The 25,181-nt window shown below is 50.3% G+C and overlaps 1 protein-coding gene across 5 annotated transcripts; it reads left to right on the plus strand.

Moving 5' to 3' along the window:
* Positions 1–951: 951 nt before the first annotated feature.
* LOC120908617 (hemicentin-1-like) lies at positions 952–24,968 on the plus strand. 5 transcript variants are annotated; one of them, XM_040319821.1, is made up of 8 exons: positions 952–1,061; positions 15,811–16,725; positions 17,217–17,362; positions 17,453–17,663; positions 17,786–18,043; positions 19,926–20,023; positions 20,392–20,493; positions 21,910–24,968. In XM_040319821.1, the coding sequence occupies exons 2-7, from the start codon at positions 16,614–16,616 to the stop codon at positions 20,491–20,493; spliced, it is 927 nt and encodes a 308-aa protein (XP_040175755.1). In that variant the 5' UTR covers positions 952–1,061; positions 15,811–16,613; the 3' UTR covers positions 21,910–24,968. The 5 variants fall into 5 exon arrangements, with proteins under 5 accessions (XP_040175755.1, XP_040175757.1, XP_040175756.1 ...); XM_040319823.1 differs by having other exon boundaries at positions 15,814–16,725; XM_040319822.1 differs by lacking the exon at positions 952–1,061 and adding an exon at positions 1,070–1,240.
* Positions 24,969–25,181: the final 213 nt, after the last annotated feature.

A 25,181-nucleotide genomic window follows, 5' to 3' on the forward strand; every position in this document is an offset into this window, starting at 1 on the left:
TGTCAATTACCACAGTGCCATGATAAACTGGGTGCCATTTGTAAACGTCCACAATGTGGCTTTTTTTACACGCTAATTCCACGCGCACCGCTTTGGCGGTTAGTTCGAAGGCGAGCGTGCATCTGCCGAGGGTGAAACAAATTTCTAAATTAGGTGTTGACTAAACGACATCGGAAATCCAGCTCGCATCTCGTTTTAATCTGTGTGTTAGTACAGCGCGAACGCTCATAAAGACAAAGCAGCACAATGTGATTGCCACTTTATGCGATTTTAATACATTTTTCCACCTCCGAAACCTCCCATACCCATATTTCACGTGTAAAATTGGGGAAGAAAGCAACAAGAACGATTGCAACACGGCATACCCACCTGGGGGAAGCCGTCTTTTGGGAGGCAGGGAAGCAGTGCGCAACACTTGACGGCACTGACCTATCACGCGTGATCCTTTATCTCCCCCGCCGGTTCTACGTGAATCGCTGCTCCCTGGGACAAGGCTGTATGGACATGGGAAATAGAACCGTGTGCAAACGAGAGAGTGATTGTAATATCACGTGAGAAGGGTTACATTCCTACGGTGAAAGCATTTTCGCGTAGTCGTTTTCTTTTTCCACGAACACATCACAGCAGCGGCTGCTCATCGATCTGAGAAAAACACATCTTCTTTTACAGCAGATAAAAACAACAGCAACAACACAAAAAAAAAAAACACCCAGAGCGTTGAGTTACCGGTCACTCACCGCTGGAAGTGCGCGCTACTTCCCCGCTCGCTTCCAGTCGTGTGGCGGTGGAGAAAAACGCCCGAACCGTGCGGGCCTGCCGCGTGCGCTTTTGCGCAGGACTCTGCATCGTGCCAGAAGGGGTGGGTTGCGGGCGGCCAGCAGTAGCTCGCTTGGGCGACTCGGACTCGGCCTTCGACATGCTTCCATCAACGCCATCTCCAGCTCCAGTCGGTGAAGGGATTCCACCCCCGGAGCAGCTGAAGCGCACGCCGCAACATCCGCAACCGAACGGGGACGGTGTTGCGTTCCCTTAGCTTTCCCACCCGGGCAACGGTTCGAACGGTTAGTAACGGTGCGGAACTGGCCTGGTTCGGTTTCATGCTCGCGTGTGCTGCTTTGTGACGGGACTCGTTTGTCAAGTTCGAATCATCAATCGGCATCCAGTGAATCATCTTTAGATCGAAAAGGGCTGGGGGAAAGTGGGGAATGGGGAAATTGCAACCGTTTTTTGTACGTTAAATGTAAGTGAAAAGGAAATTACTTCTGAGAGGGGGCAACTGTAGTTGTGGAGCACTTGGCAGAATGTTTTGTGCCATTCCGTGAATGTGTGTGTGTATGCGTGCTCGCGCGTGTGTGACCTTCCTCACTGAACCACCCACAACCGAGTGACCGAGGACAGCAGCGCAGGGAAGGGATTAGAGTGAAGGGCAAAAATAAAAGTTCCAACCAACCAGGATTAGCGTGCGACAATTGTGCTGGCCGTGTATTACTACTTCACGGTAAGAATACTTTTACGACGCACTTTTACGCCCTCTCGGAAGGCTTTCAAGGATACATACCGTGCGTCTTATAAGTGTGTGTGTTTGTGTACGTGTAGGTGTGTGTGTGTGTGTTTTCTGTACTTATTTTAACCTTTTTTTTGCACGGCCAGCCCTACGGTACGGCAAAAGTTTCACCTGGCGCCATAATCATAATCATCGTCGCAAGCCGCCATGCCGTCGTGGTGCGTACGTGGAATAATTCATGAAGTTGTTACGCGCAAACCCGACAGCAAACGCGCGTTTATCAGTCGCGAGTGTAAAGTAGGCACTGGGAAAATGAAAGATTGTCAATACGAGCGCGGTGAAAGTAGAGGACGTGTAAGATGCATCACAGCAAGCCATGCGCTGTCCGAATGGAAATAAATGGTTCGGCGGAACAGTTGCCCCATGGAACACATTTTGCCCGACGGGCGCTTAAACCAGGAACGGACGAGGAAGGTCAGTGACTCCCCAAGCGTGTTTGCGGTGGGCAAAGAGAGCTGTGCGGTGGCAAAACTTTTATTGGATATTGTTTGGAGTGTTTGTAAACTAAAAGGGAAGAACGAGGAGGGGGTTTGGTTGCCTCTTTCAGTGTGTTTTAAGTGGATTAAAACTAGTGCGGCTCTTGCTCCCGCCGGCAAGCCAAAGACAAAAAGCACTCGAAACTCGGCCACACTACTCGACCCTCGAAAGTGGCCGTATCCATTCGAGGCGTAGGAACTGTGTCTAGCTAGGAAGGTTCCACACTTCCCACGCCAATTTAGTCGGACTCGGAGGGGCTTACTCCAACCGGAGAGAGAGAGGGAGGCAAATTAATGTCCACGGTGGTAAAAGTTGTGTTTGCCAGTACGGTTTGCTTTGGCTAGAACCACGCATCGCACAAGTGATCCCTCGAGCAGGTCGTCGGAGGTTTGATGGTAATTTAATGCCCGCCCCCCCGTTCCTGCTCCACCCGGGGGACCACCATTTTGCCCCCGAGGGGGTGTAAATATCACGCCGCTGCACGCAAAGGCCACGATTCTTCACCCAAACAGCGAGCGAGTGCTTTGCAAAACTTTTCCAAGCGCGAATTGGCTCGAAATTGATACTCGAGAGCTGCAAGCACAAAGTTACGACTCGAGTTTGTCAGTGCGCGTGGGCAGCCATCGCCGGTACCACTTAGCCTAAGTGACAGAAACTATGCGCCATTTTCATTACGCTGACGCGAAGGTCAACGGGAACGCAGTCTTTCGGGAGCCTCTGATAAAGGTTCGAAAATTCCGCCGGTGCGTACGCATTGATCAAATATTTAGCCTTAGTCGTTGTTTTGTAGTGGCATGCTACCCTTCCTTAATGATACTTGAAGTGAATTCCGAGCTTGAACAACAACAAAAACAACGCTCCATCCAAAAGAGGAGTTTTGATTTCATCACATAACTTCGCGAGCGACACCCAACCAGAGGAATTGAATTATCTCGGGCCCGCCGATGAACAAAATTAACGAAAAAAGGGGTTTTCTCGCAAAACCCCGCACAAGCCATCGGACGCAACCATTAAGTCATTAGGAAATGATTTTTCGACACAGCGTTTTTGATGGAACGGCTTTCAATTAGGGCGATGATTGCAGAAACTTTCTGCAGCCAGCTCCCGGCAGAAACGAAGGGGCCAGACGAAAACTCGTCTCTTTATTCCAAAACACACAACACTGCCCTCCCACTGTGCACTCCTCCCCCCTTCGTTTGCGTCACAGCACGAGCGCGAAACAACAGCGAAACGTCGAAGCCAAAGCTCACAAACTGTCAAATGTCAGTTAGAAGGACTTCCGGTGCTGTTTTCTCTTTTTCTTCTCTACGGTTCCAATCATTCCGCCCGTGCCGACGGAGCCCCGCCGGTGGTGGCAAACGAACCGAGCAAAAATGCGAGCGCGTATGAAAATTTTATTTCACATTCCTTTTCCCTTCGCTGCGTTGTGGCGTTCGTCTCGTTTGAAGCACAATAAGACGGCTAATAGAGAGTGTTTGTCTCATGGAGGACGACGGGATGGGTCCGGGGAGCAGTAAATTATTGCGCCGAGGGAAGGCAGGAAGAAAGCTAAGCGCAAAAAAAATTCTTCTCTCTGCCCTTAGATCTATCATCACCTCATTTAAAGCGACATCAGAGTTTCGCCCCTGTCACAAGCCTCCCCTCCCGCCGCGACCGCCCAGCGTTTAATGGTATGGTGACATTTTTATCCCGGGCACGCCTCATCTCTAGCACGAAAATGCGTGTGAAGAAAATCAAGATAGTGTGATGGAGGAGGCGGAGGAGGAGGATGAGGTGGTTCACCCACTGTGGCCGAAGCTCGATGACGCGACGGGGTGTCAAATTTCGCAGCTCGTCCTCATCAAAATGTTGTTTCCTTCGCCATAAGGTTGTCGTTACCTTACAGGCGGGTGCGCGCGCCCATCACGGTGCGAAAATGCCCGTCAGCACAATTTTTTTCTCTTCTTTTCCACCCCGGTCGACTATTTCGTTGGCCATTGTTCATTGAGTCCAAAGTTTAGGCGTTACCTCACCCGCCATCATTCGCACGCTGTGACCGGTAGCCATTTTGTGCGGTGCGGAAGCGCCAACGTCGTCGCCCGGGTCGTCAAGGGAAACATTCTCGGCCTATGTGCAAGCAGCAGCAGCACACGGGTAGAAGCAAAAAAGAGAGAGCGAAACGCTTTCTTGTCGTGCAAAACATGCCTTTGGCTTGGGATGAGATCGAAGCACGTTCTAAATGGGGACTGGAAAGCGTAAACCGTGGCCGCGCGGTGTACGGGCGTTTTAAAAGTAAAAAAAGAAAGAACAACACAAAAAAGCACACAAACACACACACACCCTGCAATTGCTACGGACAAAAGAGAGCCATCGTCTCAGCCTCGAAGGCAAAACGTCAAGCACTAGCACTGCAGGACGATAGCATGGGCCCCGATATTTGTTTATCGTCCCGCTTCCCAAGAAAATGACAACAGCAGGCGATGCTTGATGCGTTGCCACCGTCGCCGGCCGTCGTCAACGGCTGCGCTCTTCGCCCTTTGCGCCCTTTGTGAAGCACCATTAGGCCTTAAATGTATGGCTGAGGCCTCGAAAAAGCCTTTCCACCTTCAATCGTGATTGCAGCCAGCATACCCCCAGACACACACACACACTCAGGTCTCGAGTGCGTTAGGCAGAAAAGGGACGAAATTATCGTTTGCCCAGCCATGCAGAAATACGCTGCAGTACGGAGCGAAACAAAAGCGCACACGACATCGTACGCCATGTGTGGCTGTGTATGTGTGTGTGTTTGTGTGTGTTTGTGTGCAGCCGTCAAGGGTCTACGTCAAGGGAACACCGGCATCGTGCACCTGCTACTACTGCTGCTGCTGCTGACTAGCGCGTGAGTGTCCCGGGCTTTCAGGTGAAATGTGTTGATTTACAAAAAAAGGAAAAGCTCGAGCGAAACGACTCCCAAGGGGTCACGGAGGCGAATGGATCAGGTGGAGAGATAAAAAAATATTGATGTCGATCATTATCATTACATCGTTGGAGAGCTTACATTCCGCAAATAAAATGATGCTAGGAAAAAGGCCGGGAAAATTCATTCCATCCATTCCGTAAGCAATCCACCTTGTGAGAGTGAAAGGGAGCTAAATTAAGCAAGAGAGAAAGACAGCAAGATAGGTTCATGTAAGAAAAAGCGGTGATTGAATGGAACTACGGAGACGGAAACGTACGGCGCAGCAAAAACCTTTTTCACATCATTCCACCAGGATAACGATGACAATGTTGTCGATATATTGGGGCGCTCTCCGTGTGTCCGCCACGTTTCGTTCCGTTCCGTTGCGGGCGCGGCAGGTGTTCGCTTCTCCCTTCCTTCCACTCTTCCGTGGAGCGATGTGTTGGAAAACGATGAACACGATGCTAGACCGGACCGCTGCACCGCTTGGCGCTTGACGGCTATCCTTGCTCTCCTTAGGCAGTAGTGTATATCCAACGACGATACCGAAATAAAAACCTTCTACTAACCCAATCGGTCGAGCCACATTCACCACAGCCGTTCGCAAATCGGAGGAACGACGAAACCAACAAAAAACTCACAACACACACACACACAGGAGCGTAGGTGCACACGAGGGCCGAGGCAATATTTTTCGCCGACGTTGACTCATAAATTATGTATGAGCTATTCCCATCGCACTGCGATGCATCATTAGTCTGGGCGGGGGGTAAAACAAGGGACAGCGAAGTGGAGGTGAGGTGAGATGTTCTGTGCTGCGAAGCAAATACAAATACGACCCCATACACGGTCCCAGACCAGCACCTGGCCGCACCTTTTAGGATGCTTTGCATGGTTGCAAGTCATTGAGGGAAATGCCGGGCTAGCGTTAGGTATACTGATTTTTTCCAATTTTCCATCACGATACAACAAAACGAAGGGTAAGAAAATGCTGATGCAAAAGGATACAAGAGGGCAGAAGGAGGGATTCCCCGTTCCAATGCACACGGTAACGAGAGTGATGCTTATCGAGAGTTCGTCCTGCTTTCGCTATATTGACTCTTCCGTTACATCACTGAGCCTGGGAGGGGGGAGTATTTTCTTTCCCCATTCGGTGCTGGAAATTACAGGCAGTGCAGAGATTCTTGAGAAGCCAAAGCGCCTCATCAACAAATAATCTTTGAAAATTGCGATGGCGTTTTTCTCCTCTTCGCTTCACTTTTAATCTCCCCGTTATTTAAAGCAGCCCTTTTTGCGCCGTGCACTGTGACGTTCTGCGTCAGTGGCGTTGGTTGGCGCCTCGCTAACGATGATGCTGGCACCTTTGCGCAACCGTGCGCAAGCATTAGAGTCAAGCAGTGCTTTTCTTTCCAGTCCATTTTCACTGACTCCACGTTTAATTACATTTTCACTGACTGAAACCACCACCAGAGGCAGGCCACCAGCAAACACAACGGGTGCTTCTGGGGTTCTGCATCCCGCCCGATAAGGGTTCCTCGCTCGCTGCTCGTCTTTAATTATTTTATACACGCGCATTAGGCAAATTCGCTCGGCATGACAAACGGCTGAGAAATGCAATCGTAGAAAAATTACCACCGCGGCTTACCCGCTGGAAGGGGGGGAGGGGCTGGCGAGCCACTGGCTTTGGGCTCTGGCAACATAAAATTTAAGCACTTGTCCGATTTTGGCGCGGCTCGGATGGATGAGTTTTTCCGAAACATCCCAAAACCATTGGTGTGGTGTCCACCATTTTGTCCTGCCAGTGTGGTGTAGTGCTTCACTTCCCTCCCCCCCCCCCCTTTCGTCCCTTGGACGCTAATTCGGACACTCAAATTTTATTTCCGTTTTCATCGTCTAATAGCCATCCGTTACAGCTGCGCTGGTCGTTTTATTCCTTGTCCGTCGCAATCGCGTCCAATGGCAAGATGATGGGCTTGCCTGGGGGGAGGGATTAAGAAGTAAAAAATCACACACACACACACACACACCAACACATTAAATTAGACCAGCGCCATTAGAACAAATCGGACTCGGTAACAATTTGGAAGCAGTGGAAGCTTTAAAGGTGACTTGCCACTTTTTTGTTTGTAGCAAACTCGCACTAAAGCAATCTTTTTGTGTGTTTAGAAGTGAATCGGGCTGGGAAACAATCGGACGGTTTAAGAATTGTTGCTTTTGTTCTCTGTGGGAAGGGGGGGGGGGGTAACTACTCCCTTAGTCCCTGCGTCTAATACAACGCAAAACGACCCTTTTCACGCGGCGAAAAGTGCTGTTAGTGTGTGTGTGTGTGAGTCTCCCTGAGAGTGGCGTGCAATGAGTTGCATTAACCAGTGTGTTGTTGAATTTTCACTCTACTTAAAGCCCCCCCCCCCAACCCCCCTTCACTGAATGCTCTTTGTTTTCGAAACGCACAAATCGTTCCCTTTGTCACCCCCACACATCCCCCCTTTATGTGTGTGTGTGTCAAAGATAAAGGAACACAATCCTGCCAAACACGAACACGGCACAACGATAACGTGCCCGAAACACGCGAGCCTTCCCTTCGCACTTGCCCTTCTTATATTCCGCTACCGGAAGGTGTGGTACATTGTCCGCACAACACACAGAACTCCCCGAAGCACGTGGCCATTGTTTTGTGCGACAATCGTCCAACCAACTTCCTGAGTTGGTCCCTCCCGTCAGTCTTACGTGACTGAGCGTGGGTTCATTCGTTCGTTCGCTTGTTCCTTCGTTCGCTTCATTCAAGAAAACACTACATGCGACCAAAGTGTACGAAACAAATGTTATTGAAAAAGGAATCCCGGAAATCAGTCCCAAATAAAAGCAGCGCCAAGGTGGAACAAATGAAATCTTCCAAACGAACACCCGACCGTCGTGCCGCCCCTTTTGTCGCACTAAACTGTCGCTGGGTGTGTTAATGTTCCCGAGGCGGAACTGGAACGACCCCACCGGCACGAAATGCCTGTCCAAACCGTCCAACCGTCCTGTGGTGGTCGCTGCCCACCTGACTGAGATTGAAACGGAAGGTTCGCCACAGCTGGGCAGGTTCCGTGACGCTACGACGGACGGACCAACGGTCAATGGGCCAACCAGGTAGTTCCAACCAGTTGACGGTTCACAATTTATCATCCGGCTGGGCTCTACCTGTTCGGTGCGTTTGAGTTATGCTATGCTTCATCGGGGTTGGACACCTTTAAAAGGGGGGGAGGCAGTTCTGGCGCGCGCGCACGCTCTGACCGGTAGCAGGGACGGGACGTGGACGCTAGTTTCCTCCAAATGAAAATGTAAATTCATCCCATGATTGATGATATTGTTTCGAGTTTGATCTTGTTGCTCGCTGTCTCGGTTCGACCCTTGAAGTAGTAGCAGCGCATTACTCAAACTGGAGGGTAAAATACATATTTAGACTGCCCAAGGAGTTTCTGAGTGATTAGGCAAGCTTCAGGGGACGGCTTGTGGTAGGAAAGCGGTTGGAGAAAAAAGCCCTTATAAATATTAAAAAAAAACCTTCTCAAGGTCATATTTGATTCGTTGTTTCCCACGGGATGTGTAGCTTTAGCCCTTCCAATTAATGCACACACATACACATACACACATGCTTCCGGGACGCTATGCTATTAGCAAGTTTTTCCCCCCGGTTGCTAAGGAAAGCAAATAGGTCGAGTATTTTCGCTCTCTCACTCTCACTCTCTCTCACTCTCTCTCGCCATACGCTTCTTGTTATCGCGTGCCATCAAAAGCCAATCTAAATTTAAATTTCCTAATGATGATCACTCAAGAATCTTGCTCCTTTTGACAATGTTGGCTTCCTTTGCCATTTTGCCAACGAAAGAAGCCCCAAGTCGCTCGAATATCGCCTCGCCATCCAGGTATTGACAGTGTGGCTGGCTGGCTGGCTGGCCCTACAGAAGCCCCTACACCAAAATGGCAGCAGAAGGTGAAGTTTCTCATTGCTTAAAGGCCACGATCGCTATCGAGTAAGGCCACAAGCAGTCGCAGCAGCAGCAGCAGAGCTTCTGTACGACACCATAACCACCACCACCACCAGCAGCATAGCAACAACAACAACAACAATTTGGCAACAAGAAAACATCCCCCAACGGCTGTGTGGAGCGGGGCCTTTGGCTGGTATTTTTACAGCACCGACCGCGCCACCGGCCCAAGGAGCAATTTGCATATATTTAACCATCCAATTTATCAACTCAGCCGAAACAGAACAGTAAACAGATCCATTTGTTACAACAGAACGTCTGTCCTGTGACGACAACGACGACGACGTTGGCGAGGAAAATCGGACAGCCTCTCGGACGGACGAAGGCGCATCTTCCCGTCAAGGATGGACGAAAACTGTGCCAGCCTCTGCATAAAGCATACGGCACCATTAATCAAACAATCACACCCTGGGACGAACACACACACACAGACGTATCCCACACAAATACAGCTCAATCCGGGGCCGCCAGATGCCACTGACCACTGACACTAAAGTCACACACGAGTCGGAAGGAGTAATGGATGAAGTTCCCTTTCGGTTCTGCCCGGTTCTGTGCCGGATGCGAAGTGATTGAATGGGAGAAATTTATCTACCAACTAGTACCAGCAGCAGCAGCAGCCGCAGTGGCGGGTTCGCAAATAAACTAAGTTGCGCCGGGACAGTGGCTTTAAAGCTGAGCCCTTTCACCCGCTGTCGCTTTAATATCACTTCCAACGGTGAAAAGTTTCCGTCAGAGTAGCGCCAATGGACGGAATGGATTAACTTCAGGAAATGGGAATCGGAAAATGGTCTTTCGGTGTCGTTCGGTAGACCGATTTAATGTATTTGGGGGGGGGAGCGGGAGGTGCGAATAGGCTGGCGAGAATCTATCGAACTGCCGATGGTGAAAGCTACGCTCCATTAACTCTTCATAATTAACGAAATTGACGGTTTCTGTTGAAGGAATTAACGGCGCTTGTTCGCCGTTTTCGACGCCGTAGACAGCGCGACGAGCGAAAGAAAGAGAGAGAGAGAGAGAGAGAGCGAGGAGCGTTTTAAAATAATTAAAGCATTTCCATTCCGGTGTTCCGGGGGTTGTCTCCATTTGTCTCCGCTGTCTCATTTGGCCTAGTTCCGACTGCAGTTCTTGACGGCTCGCTATAAGATGCGGGCTGCTAGAGCTACCCTTTTGGTTTTTGCAGAACCAGAATACATTTAAATGTATTCTCGCTTTGCAGCATTTTTTGTGTGTGTACTGTTCGCGCTTAAGTCGACACAAACAAAACCAAGAAAACCGAAATGGAACTTTCTTCTTACGACAACTCACCGACTTTGTTCCGGGCCGGGCACTAGCAAGGATTCCGACTTTACACGGGCTGCAAACCGAGGAAAACCGCGTCTCGACTTATTTAACGCCTCAGTTGCTCCCTGCTCGCTTCACCCGGCGCAGTTTTAGCACGAAGAAGCCAACCAACGAAAACCTAAAACTCCTTCCAGCGAAAACCAACGCCACTTCAAACTACGTACCCTTTCCCACCCAAACCCGGCCAATTTCACAGCTGGCTGGGGTCACTTTTGTTCCGCTTTTTCGAATGCGAGTTTCACAGCGAGTGCCTGAGCGTGTGCGCCATTTCGTCGTTCGCCTTTCATTGCGCTGCCCGTTGACTTGTGCCCGGTTTGCACATTCCGATTCCGGTCGCGAGCTGGAAGGGCTTCTGGGACGACAGGGGGTGAGGGTGGGAAGCTTGCAGTGGAAACTTTTGTGGCCCCCGAACAGCGTACTATTACCGTCAAACTGGTGAAAATGGTTTGTGCATACCACGGTGAAAGTAAATGATGCCATGTTCGAATGCCATGTTTTACTTGGAAAAGCGAGACCAACTTCTTGTGCTTTTCCTTCGTGCGAAGAAAATAGACATGTTGGAAAAAGGGAGAAATGGGTTAATTTTAAATAAACATGCAACCCTTCTTTAAGTCAACAGCAATGTAGCAGCTCTATTCCCTTTGCCGATTTGAACCGTTATTAAAAATCGCTTCCCGCCGAAACAGGTCGTTTGATCAGGCGCTATTGATTTTGTTACCGCGTCCTGTCGGTCGCCGATTAAATCGAGCAAATTGTTCCCTTCTTTGCACCTTTGCTTCCCAAACACCCTCTCTTGGGAAACGATCCACTTCCAGCGGAAAAGCCACCACCACCCGGTGAGCCACGCCCTATCACCATGACCTTGGGGGAGTTGAACCCAGCATTTGAAGCGTTTGTCAGACTGTCGGTGCTGATCAAAAAAGAAGAAGGAAACCAAAGGAGCACGGTGTAGGCTTCTTTCCTCAGAAACAGCCTCCACAGGGAGGGGTACGACCGGCAAACAAAAAAGGCCTCCCAAACCTGGAAGGAAATTGAACGGACAAAGATTAATGATCGACACGGCGGCGAGTGTAGTTGCTGGTGTGGCTGCTACTGCTACAAAAAGGAAAACATCAATTTCTCCAGCCGGGCCTGAAATCGGCTTAAAATTTACTGTCCACCAGACCAGACCAGACGCCGGACGCGTGGATGCGGATTGGGGATGGCTCCGAAATTCCCTTATCGTGTCTCCCGGGTCTCCAATTATCACGAACTAAACATAAACTCGCACTTTCGCCGGCTCGGGCGGATAGGACGGATCCTTTTTATTTTATTTTATTGTGCTCGTTGTTGTGGAGTTCTTTTCTTTGCTTTCCGGATTTGGCGGCCACTGGGAAAACCCAACGAAAAACCAAATCAAACTGAACTTTGTCGTCGTAGTAGGCGATGCCGGTAACCGAAGCGGTTGTCGGTGGGGATCCTTTTTTCCCCTCGTTTGCTCGTACTTACTGTCGCTTCACTGACCACGTTTACAAGAGCATTGGGGACATCCATTGGGAGTATGTGTGTGTGTGTGGGTGTGTGTTTGTTATCCGATTTGGAAGGCACCAGACTAACGACTAGTCCCCAACTAGTCCCCATTCACTGCGTATGCACAATTGTCCCTTTTTGCCTGTTGTTGCACCTGAATTCTCAGCTCGTACACACACACTCCACAAACACGTTGCTACTGTGTAACTGTACAATACCATCAAGGTCATGCAGAGAGGGAGGGGGGAGGAAATCTCATGCCTAACTGCCGACACCAACACATCTCCTGGGAGGTGCACTATTGCTACAATCTTTTTCCTCGCTGCTTTCGACACTTGCCAACCGGACAACAACAGCAACAACAGCAAAACAGCCTGCGGGTCCGGTGTCCCTGGGAAATGGAAATCTGAGAGTTTTGTTCTGTTCTTTCTGCGTCCTTTTTTTTTTTGGTGTTTAGCTGCTCGCCTCGACTAGGAATGCAGAAGGAGGCGAAACTTTACGACAATGAATCCATCAGTATCCCACGGGGAAGAATATTCTCTGTGCGTGGTTTTTTGTTGTTTTGCCCTTCTTGCATGGCATGCTGCGTCTGAACGCATTAATCTTCCTCCATCCTGCTGAGTGTGTGTGTGTTGATATTTAGCACCAACAGAAAAACGGAAAAAAGAGAGAAGTAGAAAGAGGAAAATGCGTCATCAAGGCAAAATGGCAGCAAAACAAAACTTTCCATCATTTCCCCCAATTTTGTGTGTGTGTGTGTGTGCGGGACTCTTTCTCGTCTTCGTCACATTATGGATGATGATGCTGATGTTGATCGGTGATGCTGGGTGCTCATGATGATGGGTGGTTGGGAGCGATTCCGTCAGTTTCAGCTAATGCCAAACCCCCATCCCCATCCCCACCCTGCGCTGCTGTTGTACACGGAAATGTTTCGCCGCCTTAAGAGCCCTCAGTTGTAGGAGTTTTGAGCGATGTCCTCCGAACACGCCCCGTGCTCATTCTCAGCCTATTACCACTCAACGCGCAGCGTTTATCAGAGTGTGCCCCCTCCCCCCACCCCCTTAAGGGCCATTCTGTCCACCCCGTGTGCTCTGGGGCGTGTGAACGATTGCTGCAATGTGATTGTATGCGATTTTAATTAACTGCCCTCCCCTTCCCCCTGGGACCAATTGACGCGGGGACCCAAAACCACCCCGGGACGGACGAAAGCAACTGTGTAAACGGTTCACGGTGGCAAAAACTCCCACATTTTCGGCCGTTGTTTCTTTTTTTCCGTGTAGCGTTGCAGTGGGGCTGTTCCTACTTTCGGCTGGTTTTGGATGGTTCCAATTGCTTGCGATTTAAATCTTTTCCAGTGTGTTTCTTCGTCCTTCGCTCGGATTGCTTTCGGTCGACACTTTTCGCTCATTTTCCTCGGGTGTTTTGTGTTTCATTGCTTTCCCCCCATTCTCCTTCTTCCTGCTAGGAGTTGCATGGAAGTGAAACAAAAACACTCCCCAAAAATAAATCTACCCCGCGTTTGTTTTTTTCGGTGGCCACTGCCAGGGGGACGATTGTTTTACTTTCCCATTTTCCAGTCCATCGGCAACGAAGAAGGTCTACGAATTCATTAAAGCAGACACGGTAGTTCAGGGAATCGGGAACACAAAGGGGGGGACGGGGAGCTTTGGGCTACTAAATTAACGAACAAAAACGAACGTAAAGGTACACACTTTCATCGACTTTCACGGGCTGAATCGATAGATCTTTCGATGGTGCGATGTCTTACGCTTTGTTTATGGTCCCCCGCCAAAAAAAAAATGGTACCTTTTCAGACAACACAGAAACACACACACACGTTACCCAACACTCGTCACGCTATTCCCTTCTGGGAAGGCTGTCCCTTTCGGAAAAAGGCTAACCCATCGGTTCAATATCCACCGACATTGAAGGGCCTAAATCTGGACGCCACAATTCACAATCTCAGACTCCCCAGTTCCTCTCTCTCTGTCTCTCTCTCGCGCTTTTCGCTCTCTTTAATTAATTGCACATCAACGGATCAATTCTCGTTCCCAGCGCGATACGCTACGGTAGGCTCCTCGGTTAGTTCGAAGGTAATGGCTGCCGGAATATACTTTCTACGCCCTTTGGCGACCCACGCGCCACTCCGAAAAGAAAAAAAAAAAAGAAACAACGAACAGGCCCAGGGGCAAATGGTGAAAGCTGAAATAATTGAAAGATCTCAACGTGGATCGACAGCCCTCGATCGTTCCGGCGGGTGTGTGTGTCTGTGTTGTAATCCGTCTGACACGGAAAGGACCGAGAACCGATGCGAAAGGTCAACCTGACTGATGCACTGCACTAAAACCGGTCGGGTCGTGGGAAATGGTAGTAAAAACTCTAATTAACGAAATAGGATTTTCGCCTCCCACTTCCTTATCGAGGGGAGGCGAACTTTAGTCACCCCCTTCAGCTACCTACCATCGCAGGGCCGGGGCCACCCTTAGACACCTTTCTAGTTTTGCTTTAGCAGCTTAAAGGGCGCGCGTGTAGCACAATCGATAACTCAAACACGTCGCCTTTTTATGATGGCATAAATTACCTCTGATTGATAACACACACACACACACACACACAGAGTCTGGTTGGGGTGTAATATGGTGTGTGAGTGAGTGGGTTTTTGGTTGCGAGAACCACGAACCACGATTCACACGTTAGGGCCATCAATCACTGGATTAACACATTAAAACAACGCACATAAAGGCAAAGATTTGGCCATGAGGAAGGGTGGTTTCTGGGGGGAAAATTAGTCCCCGAAACTGGACCACCGATAGTAGGAGCCGTCGAACCCCTCCCCTCGCCAAGAGGGGTGTCATTCATCGGTCAAATAATAATCCTAACCATCTCGCACGAAACAAGAAAAACGAAACAAACATAGTACGACCCATGGACCCATTTTGGAGCAGTGTGTGTGCGAGGGGTGCTGCGAGTTTGGTAATAAAATGTTGACAGGCGATAGCTCGATAGCTGGCACGTAATAGGACCTGGGTGCTTGATGTTCCATGTCCTGCCAATAATGCGAGTGCGATCAGGTCGACCAGGGGACGAGGCGAAAGGTCGAAAAGACAGGTTCATTTTCTTTATGCTTTTCCCCTCTCATCGTTGATTTTTCGATCTGTCGTTGGTGTGGTCCGCTGTTTTTCCGCATCTCCACCCGAACGGACCCGAACAGGAGGATTACATCATACGGCCCAGAGCCTCCTGCCCACGCACAGTCACAGTCTCATCAACGGCACTAATCCTCCATTTGGGCCGGTGCCGATTGCCAATCAACCGACGCTGCTGGATGGACGCCGCGCTGGCCCACACAGCCCAGTTGTGTGCAGTGGGTCCCATATTTCCCAACAACCTTCATCCCGTACGCAATATAACGTCCAGTGGTGCGCGCCGAAAGAGCGCCGGCCGTTCTCAAGAATTTTGTTACCATAAAAACACACACAGGCACACGTGAACAGAAACTAGTGCACGTTCGGGCGTCCGTGGACCGTGTGTTTGATTCCGCTGTGTGGCGTGTTGCGTACGGGCACCCTTGAAGCCCACGCGCGTACGCAGCCCAACACGTCCCAAACCTTCTGCGCCAGCGTAACCAGCATGCCTTCCGCAGGAACGTGACTCAATTACAGCATCCTGATAGAATTGATTTGACATTTATTGGTGTGGACGAATTGAAAAACCTGCTGCTGCTGGGTTCTCACATCGGTCCGTAATGCAATCGAGAGGTTCTCGTTTGGTGCGATAGTGCCTCCACAGCAACAGCAAAAAACCCTTTCCCTTTGCTATTGTACACGTTTGTGCGATGTTTGGTAGTAGAGCACATGGTGGTGGTCACGCTTTGGTGATAGTACGACAAACTTTGGTGGGCTGTGGGACGGGGACGGGTGAGAAAGGAAATGAATCCAACCAACTGAAACGATAAATAATTCCAGCAGCTAAAAAACAACCGCCACAAACGCTTACTCGCAGTGAAGTGAGGGGAAGGGAGAGCGTTGGCCAGCGTGTTATCAGCGCGGCGTATCAACTCCAACGGTTTCCGAGTGATGGTGAAGTGGACAAAGAACGAACGAAAAGGGCAGTCGGCCCAAGTCTGTGAGACTGGCGTAGAGAAAGTGAGCATCGTTTCATCTGAGTTAGTGAATCTGCTTAAAAAACATCAAAGTGACGTCCGGCGTAGACGATAAGGGACGGGTTCTCGGAACCGATTCCAAGTCGTCCCGTGTTGGGGCGAAATTGACCGTTAATCAACCACCGGCAGTGAAAGTGCTAGAAAAACAAAAAAGAAAGAAACGAAGAAAATAGCACCGCATTTCGGGTCCACCTTGCTCGTTGCTCGACTGGGGGAGAATCGTTGTAAAATAAATTCCAGTCGCGTTCCAACCCCGTGAACAAGGGCCCGTGTCATCGTGTTGCCGGTAGCAACCGTGTCACCGAGTGTGCCCGCACCTTGCGAGCAATCCCAGCAAACCGTTGTTGTGTGATCCAAGTGTCAAGTGAGCAGCTTAAAAAGGGATCACCCCACCAAGCACAAACAACCCACCCACGGTCCCTACGGAAAACAATCTTCTTCGGGTTCCCGGGTGGCCAGGGAACAAGTGGGTGAATCTTCGGCGTGGCGAAAAGTGTAAAGTGAGCAAGTGAGGAGAGATTTGTGCAAACACCGGTAGCAAACCGGGGCCGGAAGGAGCTTCCGCTCGGGCGGAAATTAGCAAAACCACAGCAGAAACGGTGGCCGATGACTCGAGTCGCAGCTAGGACAGCCCATCGGAAGTGCAAATGCAACACCATGAACGCAAATTTGCCGCTTATTGCAGCGTTTATCAATTTTATCGTCATTTGTTTCGCAGGTAAGTACCGCCCCGGGTGGGTGGGTGAGCTGGAACGGTATTTTGTTCGCGGTTTTAAACGCTTGTCTTGAATGTCATTCCGACCTTCACCACAAATGACCGCTGTTTTGGTGTCATTCAGAAGTGTTGTTGCAGTCGCTGAATGTACCGCGTTACAGTTCGCGTCCATTAATGCTTCTAAAATATTCACCAAGTTTGCCGTCCGTCGGTCCATTAACGGGCGCACGATCGGAATGAAGCAATCGTACTTGGAAAAACGGACGCGGAAACACGATTTCATGCATGCCTTAGCTTAGCTCGCTCGCGTACAGGAAAACGTTCATTTGCACGTCACGAGCGTCACTTGTGTGTTGGGGAAAAAGGCGTTCCAGAAAACGTTGCACAGAGCCGGGAAACTCCATTCTCGAGCTCCGTATGAATGTTAATAACGGATACGGTGGCCTTGCCCCTCCCCGCACTCACCTGTGTCCCCACTCCCTTCTCCTTCACAGACACGCTCAGCCCCGAGATGCAAATGTACTGGGAAAACCACATGGTGCAGCCGTACTTCGATAACACGACCAAGCGCGAAGTGACGGCCATCGCTGGACAGACCTGCCAGCTGCATTGCCGTGTAAAGAGCCTCGGCGACCGGGCGGTAAGTAGGGATGGGTGGTTTGGGGTTCAATGTAAACCACGTACTCACGGTCGTTTGCGTACTCGCACTGGTCGTACTTTCCCCTTCCAGGTATCGTGGATTCGCAAGCGAGATCTACACATACTGACGGTGGGCATTCTCACCTACACCAACGACCAGCGCTTCCAGTCGCTGCACACCGATGGCAGCGACGAGTGGACGCTGCGGATAACGTCCCCCCAGGCCCGGGACTCGGGCGTGTACGAGTGTCAGGTGTCAACCGAGCCGAAGATCAGTCAAGCATTCCGCGTGAACGTTGTCGGTACGTGTCCCTCGCTGCTGTTGTTGTAAGCCTGAGAAGAAACGCACACACCAGCACACACACACACACACCAAACAAACCTTTCCTTCTAATTAACGAATACCGTCGCCTATTCTTTTCAGTCTCGAAAGCGAACATCCTGGGCAACTCGGAACTGTTCGTGAAGAGCGGCAGCGACATCAACCTGACCTGCGAGGCGCTCCAATCGCCGCAACCGCCGTCCTTCATTTACTGGTACAAGGGCGGCCGTGTGATCAACTACTCACAGCGTGGCGGCATTAGCGTGCTGACCGAGCAGCAGACCCGCACCAGCCGGCTGGTCATATCGCGCGCCTCCCCGTCCGACTCCGGGAATTATACCTGCGCGCCGAGTAACTCCGGTAAGTAAGCTTCCCGGTCGTACGCTACCGGCTTTCTTTGCGACGTAGTGAGGGGATTGTAAATTGCGCATGAACGAGCGCATTTATGCGACATGTTGGCAGGCAGGCATACCTTTTGTTGTTCCCCGAGAATCCCGAGTTGCTTGCCGAACGGCCCGTTATAGTTGGGTGGCCACGTTTGTCGGTCTTGCTGCACCGAAGCAAATTGTCAATTGTTGGCAACGTATCAAAATCCAACCCAATGCCGGAATGTATGTGTGTGTGAGTGTGTGTGACACACGACATAATTCGCTTCGTTTGCCTTGGCCGGTGCAGTTCCGAGACCGGGCGTGTGTGTGCCATCGTGACCACCACCAGCACGGGAGCTCCACTTTATCGAGCACGGACTGCAACGGGACGCGCACACGTGTAGCAGCCATTCGCTACACCATAATCACCTGCACTGGATCCTGCGAAAGATCCAGTTGGAACGGAGCAGCATCAACGACTCACGATTCCACTAGTGGGACTAGTTGGGGATATATTACGGTTCGTTTAAAAATTTTATGCACAACATTAAATGCAGTTTATATCGACGTCACCGTGCTGGATGGGTTGTTTTACCCAACGGCAGCACGCAGCATGCTCCCAGTTGTGTTTTCGTGTGTGTGTGTTGGGGTGTGTGCAAGGACTCGTAGTCGTTGATTTCTGCTTTCATGGCGCCACCCAAAGAACCAAAGGATCGAGTCCGAGTGTGTACGGTACGGGTACGTTACGGTAACGACAAGCGCATCAAGAAACTTGGTGAGCCAAACCCAATTTATCGTATCATTTCCGAAGCACTCGCACGCGCTTGGCCACAGAGAAAGCCCGCCGCCTCCCGATGAACCACACTGGCAAATGGAAAAATAAGAACTAGCATCTCCGGCCCCCACTCCCCTCCTCCCAGTGCCATCCAAGAGCTCCCCCGGGAGGGCGTATGATGGCAGCAAATAACCTGCTCCTGCTGCTCCAGCAAATGGCTATAATCTTCGTGCCATATGAACTACAGCAACCCGTTCGAATGCTTTCTCCGAGTGCTGCTGCTGCTCCAGCATCACGGTGGCCGATCGTAAAGATTACGAACCGTGCTACCCAAGCCCGCCCGGCTCTGGTTGGCAGTTTATAGCGCATTTGGCACGCTGCTTTATGCCATGACGCCTCCCCGTTCGACGAGCCCGATCCCCAACTGGCAGCGGGTGTCCCGAACGATGATGAGCATCAGCGGCCGGGGAGCAGGAGCGGCGCACTTTAAATCCACCCCATAAGCTTGGCAGGTGATAAAAGGCCAAAAGAAACCAACCCCGCGGGGAGAGCGTGTGCGCGCGCGAAGAAACTACACTACACCGACCACCGGCAGGCAATGAATTTAATGAAGTTGTTTCAACATCGTTACGCGAAGCATCATCCTGCACTGGCGTGGCGTGCTGCACTTCAGCTGCCCTGTCGTGCCATTACTGGCACAGATTTAACAGATACACTAATCCATCCATGGCCACACGTCCCACAGTGGGGTGGACAAATTCGCCAAAAAACAACACCGCGAACGTTATCCCCTTGACGTGGCGTGGATATTGAACGCCGCACACAACCATGCCCAAACGCAGCCAAGTCCGTCTTCTCTTCTAGTTGCCGTAATCGCCGTATAAAAGTCCTGACTGCCGCGACGCGCTACTACACTAATGGTACTAATAGTATGCGCATAATAATTAATGAAAAGCCCCTCGCTCTTTTGACCTAGCTCGACGTTACCGCGGGACCGCGGATGATTGTTTAGTGAAACTTGTTTGACCTCCATTTTTCTACAGCCCTTCTCCTCCCAGCTAACAATAGTCTTCACCTGTTCTCTTCACCCAACTTTCAGATTCGGCCAGCGTGGTGGTGCACGTCATCAAAGGAGAGCATCCGGCCGCGATGCAACACGGAATAAATGGCGCTAACGTGGCACATTCATCAACATATGTAATTATCAGTCTAAACGACTCTATTTCCCACCGTCACTCCATGTGACCGTTCCAACCCCCCCCCCCACTCCCCTTCCCTCATCCTCCTAATGTGAAGCGCCACACGTTCCGGGATGCTCTCGGGTGATGTGTAGCAGGGTCACTTAATTAATTTATATCCTACGATCCCTTTCCCACCTGAACGCTTGAACGCTGAGGGGTCAAATGGCAGAAATGTCATGTTACGCTTAAATGACATACTTTTTTAAAATTATCTCTCTTCTCTTCTCCCCTCTTTTGCCGATCTCTCTTGCCACCTGTGTACCTGTGCACATTTAACCCACCCCATCACGGTCGGTCCGATGACAATCTGGGCCGGAAAAGCAGATAGTTATGGCGATCATATCGGCCTGTTTCCAGCTTCTTCTGCTCGTTCGGAGGCCAACGCAGTGGAGGGCGGCGGTTCCGGAGTGGCCGGTTGGGCGATAGGTAAGTGTTTCTGCCGCTTTGGAAGGCTCGGACAGTCGGGGTTAGGTCAACATAATGTGATTAATTTACATCGGTTATCGCTTATGTGCCCGCCCACCGGTGGGTACATTGCCGGTGGGCTGGAAGCGAATTAAGCTGTGGCGTCACACATATCGACCATTTAGCACTGGTAGGGAAGGGAAAGGGAAAAGGCGTGTGGCCGATGGTAGGTAGGCAGGTTGGGAACGATATCGAACCGGAAACTGAGCCCCCGCAAGGCTCTCGTAGCCCTGGGATCGGCTACCGAGGCTTATTGGATTTGTTGCTTTGCTGAGCTAATATCAACAAGCGAGCTAAACTGCTCCCAGTCCGAGTTGTTCGCTTCGGATGTGCTTCAGCATCGAACTATATACCCCCTTTCGGGTAGTTCGGTTTCTGTTTTCCTTCCAAACAAAGTGTCCAGGCCGGCGAACTTGCTACTGCTGGTGGTGGTGATGGTGGTGGTGGGTTGAAACTCATTTATTTAAACTATACGCTGTTGCTTGTTCGACGAGCACGAGGACGAGGACGACACTGATCCGCCGTCGTTCGTTTGGGAAAACAAGCGTAAGAACGCTTTGCCCGGGTAATGGAAACAACGTGCACGAAAAGTTGTGTTTAGCTAAAGATTGATTAACCGGTGGAATTTAACTAACCCTGGGAGCGGGTTGGCTCGCAAGATAAATTGCCTTCCAACCAGCGCTCAAAGAAAATAGATCGTTCAAAGGAAAACGGTGGCGGTGGCGTTCGATCAGACGGTTAGCAAACATACCCACCTCTCCTCCCTTCCGGGTACAGGGAGTGGATAGAGAACGGTCTGTTAGTTCTTGAAATTAATACAGTTAGTCCAAACAGAACGTAGCAGCTGTTTGTGTGGGTAAAAATGATCAGACAAATATTAAACGGTGCAGATCCAACTCACTACCACGTCGATTCGGGGCCAGCGAGCTTGCTTAAAGCTCGATTTAAAGCTGATCGGACCACCATTGGTGTGGGCAATGGCGAATGGGAATGATACCGTTTGTAGTCTGCGTGTGCCAACGCGTCCATTCGCATTCCGCATTCGATTCGGGGAGTCTGCATCCAATTTCCAGCAATTGCACCGCCAGGAAATCACGATACTTCCCTGTGTGGAGGTTTGCTTTTACCGGAGGTGGGGGGGAGTAGAAATCCTAGAAGTCTAATCGTGGCTGTGGGAATGCTCTTCAATTTACGGGATTTTGCTAATGAATCCTTCGCCCGATTCCATTCATACACGGCTCCGTTCGATCGTTGGCATAGAATTGACGAAGAATTGAAGAATGTATCAAACACACATATATACAGATACAAACACACACACACACACAAACGTAATGAACAAACTTATCGCTTCTATTCCGTTACGTTTAATTTCAGATAAGCTACGGGAAATGCGAAACCATCTACAAAGTATTCAGTAACATCAAGCGACAGCCAACCCTCGTCAGGGCTTGCCTCCTCATTAACCCTCCTCCTACGATTAGACACCGGGGTGGTGGGTGGGCGGTGGCAGGAGTGTCAGCTCCAAAACGGTCCCTTCAGTGCCAACGAACGAACGAACGAACGAAGGATGGTGTTTGTGTCGGCATCTCTCTACCGTAACACTGGAATCCATCTCTTCATCCGCATACGTCAAACGACAGCCCTCTAAGTACACGCATAACGGGAAAGGAGGGCAGAAGGAAGGGAGGTTCCAAAGCATCGAATGAATGAATCAACGAACGTGATGACAAACCACGTTGGGAAAAGCAGCGGGCAGGGGCTCAGCTGTACTTGCAGGTGAGTCCCCCTTACGAGGACTTCCGGTTGTAGTTGGCGGGATCTCGTTCGGGTGAAAGCAAAAAAAGAAAAAAAGAGCGACCCTAAACACTGTGGCCACAGAGCGTCATCGAATCGAGGCGTGGAGATAACTAAATTCCACCGTGTCAAAGCTGAGATAATATCCTTCGCGCAAGTAACACACAAACACACCTGCCATCGCGCATTCTCTCCGTTGGCTGCAGCTGAGGAGAATATAGTGTATGTGTGTGTGTGTGGGTCCTCGACGACAGCGCACCTAAGTCTCAGCAGGAGGCAGCAGCATCACCAGCAGCGATGATGAAAGCATCCTTTTCGCCTGCAGACCTGATAAAAAGATAAACATGAAAAGAAAACAACACCTGAAGAGACGACCCCGTACCTAAGCGCACTGAATATGACATACTGACACTCCGGTTCCGTTGCGTTGTGTCCTTGTTGGTCCTCTGTACCTTTGCGTTGGTAAAAACTCGCCCGACTTCGCAACATCTTCAAGGACGCCAAAGTCGTCCTTTCAGCGCTGTATCTGTACTGCCCCCACGAGCTCCTCGATCACGTACGTACGTACGAGTGTTGTGGCTGTTGTTTTATCCCGCTCGTAGCCTACTAGTCGGGGATTTGCCCGAGAGAGAAGCGCACCGTATGCACCATCACCATCGCAAGTTGACACGAATTGCGGGAAGATTTGCTGCCGAGCTTACACACGTGTTGTGGTGCATGTGTCGCGCAAACGAGACGCATACGCGCGGTACTTTGTATGGGAGCTTTGCTGATTTCACTGCTGAGACATTGCCGGTGTGCTGTCGTGTGGCCGTACACTCGACGTAGTTAAGGATGTTGTGCCCTTTCTATCATTCTTTCTCCCTTACACACACACACACACACACACACACATAGAGACGGACAGACGTTGGAGCTCGAGTCGAAAACTTTATCATACACCGTGTATGACGAAAGCTTTGGGGAGTTCGCCAAATTCGCCGACGACTTCGAAAATCCTTCCTGGAGCGGCACCACGCGGTGCGGTGTGAAAGTTTTCCCACCTAATGGGTATTTCGCTTACTCCCCAATCTCGCTGTGTGTGTGTGTGTGTGCGGGTATGAGTATGGCTGCTATTCTGCGGGATAGCTTAACATAACATTAACAACACAAATCCTTCTGCCCAACAACCGGGAGCCCAACACCTTGGGGAGGAAAACGCTTCGAGTGCAGTTTGGTGGGATAAAATTGTACAAAGTTAAAATAAGGATCGATAAATTTAAATCAAACCCCCGCTAACTTTTTACATCACTCACACGAGCGAAAGTTGGCCGGTTCGGTTCAAACGAGAACGGCGAAAGGCGGGGTGCGTTCTCGCGTGCCCTCCGACTCGCCCATTCTCTCCCTATCTACAATGAATCAAACCCAGGAGTGCAAATATTGTGCTCCCACATGTGGGTTTTTTTTTCGCCCAGCTCGCCGCCTCGTTGAGTGAGAAAGTGCAGGAAAAATAAGTAAAATAAATAACATCTTTCCAAATGCTCCCGCTGCCGGTTGGAGGGAAAGCGTTTGAAATCGGCTTACCTGAGGGCGCAACAACACACCGCGAATCGGAGAACAGCGCGAATAAATCATGGACAATGGGCCGAGTGAGCACCAAGACCCCCCCCCGTCCTCTGTCCCCTAAGCGTATGTGTTATTTACCCAACCCGGGTAACGCACCGCGCAAGCAGCTTTCGCGAAAGTCCATAATAAAAGTCGTAACAAAAGACGCAATCGCTCGGAAGTTTTCCCTCGGTACCCAATACTTGGAGCTAAGGCAAGAGCGGCCCAGACCAGGCGCACCTGGAAAAAAGGGTGCCCGGTGGGTTCGGAACTTTCATCGAAAAACAGAGGGTCGCTCTACATTCGAATTCAGCGAAATTGGTCGCACTGCGGTTGCCGTGAAAAGCGCTTTTCTTCTCCCAACTGGAGAAAGCTCATTCAAAGAAAGGGTAAGAAAAAAAAGAGAGCAGAAAATCGGTCACAAAAGGCAGTTTGCACGAATTGTTCTTTCCCTTTCCTTTTTGCCATCGAGTAAGGGTCCACATCGAGAGTGACATTGCTCATCATTCATCAGCTTTCGCCTGTTGTTTGCCGTGGCCAACCTTACCTCCTCTCCTCCCCCCTCTTTATCCCATCCATTTCCAAAAAACCACTGTAAATAACGATGTAAATATCAAAAAACCCTACACATGCCACCACAAGCACCCGGTGACACCCTGGAAAGAAGGCCTACTCTGATCAGAGAAGCAGCAGAGTAGCAAGAAACACGTGTAGTAAGACAGGGCCGCTCAGTCAGCACAGGGCAAAAACGAAACAAAATACAGTCAAACAGGAATGCTATGGCAACCAAAGCAGCCCCCCTCCCCCTCCACCCCCTCCGGCTGCGATGGTGGCGTGGCACTTTTATATGGTGAAAAATATGAAACATAATAGTCAATACTGAGAAAAACGGGGAAAAAGCGGGGAAAAAGAAAGAAGAATTTAACGCAGAAGAAACACAAAAAAAGCAAATAGCAAATGAGATGGAAGTGTGTAAAGTGGGGAATGTTTTAAGTACTATTAGGTTGAATAAATGAATAAAATGAGAAAATTGATAAATACCGTAACGATCTGGAGTCGGTTTTCGGCGTCGGTTTCATTACTTCGGTGCACCTTTGCTGCTGCAAACGCTTGTTTCGGAGGAGATGCTAACCAGAGAATCCCAGAGAAAAGGAAAGAAAGAAAAGCTCAAGCCCCCGAGATACGATGACAATGGTGACGTGAAGCGCAGCCTCCTTTTCCGACGATGGAAACGATGGAATGCATGTTTATTTATGAAGCTTTATGAA

This window comes from Anopheles arabiensis, chromosome 2 (genome assembly GCF_016920715.1).
Source record: "Anopheles arabiensis isolate DONGOLA chromosome 2, AaraD3, whole genome shotgun sequence".
Lineage (NCBI taxonomy): Eukaryota > Metazoa > Arthropoda > Insecta > Diptera > Culicidae > Anopheles > Anopheles arabiensis.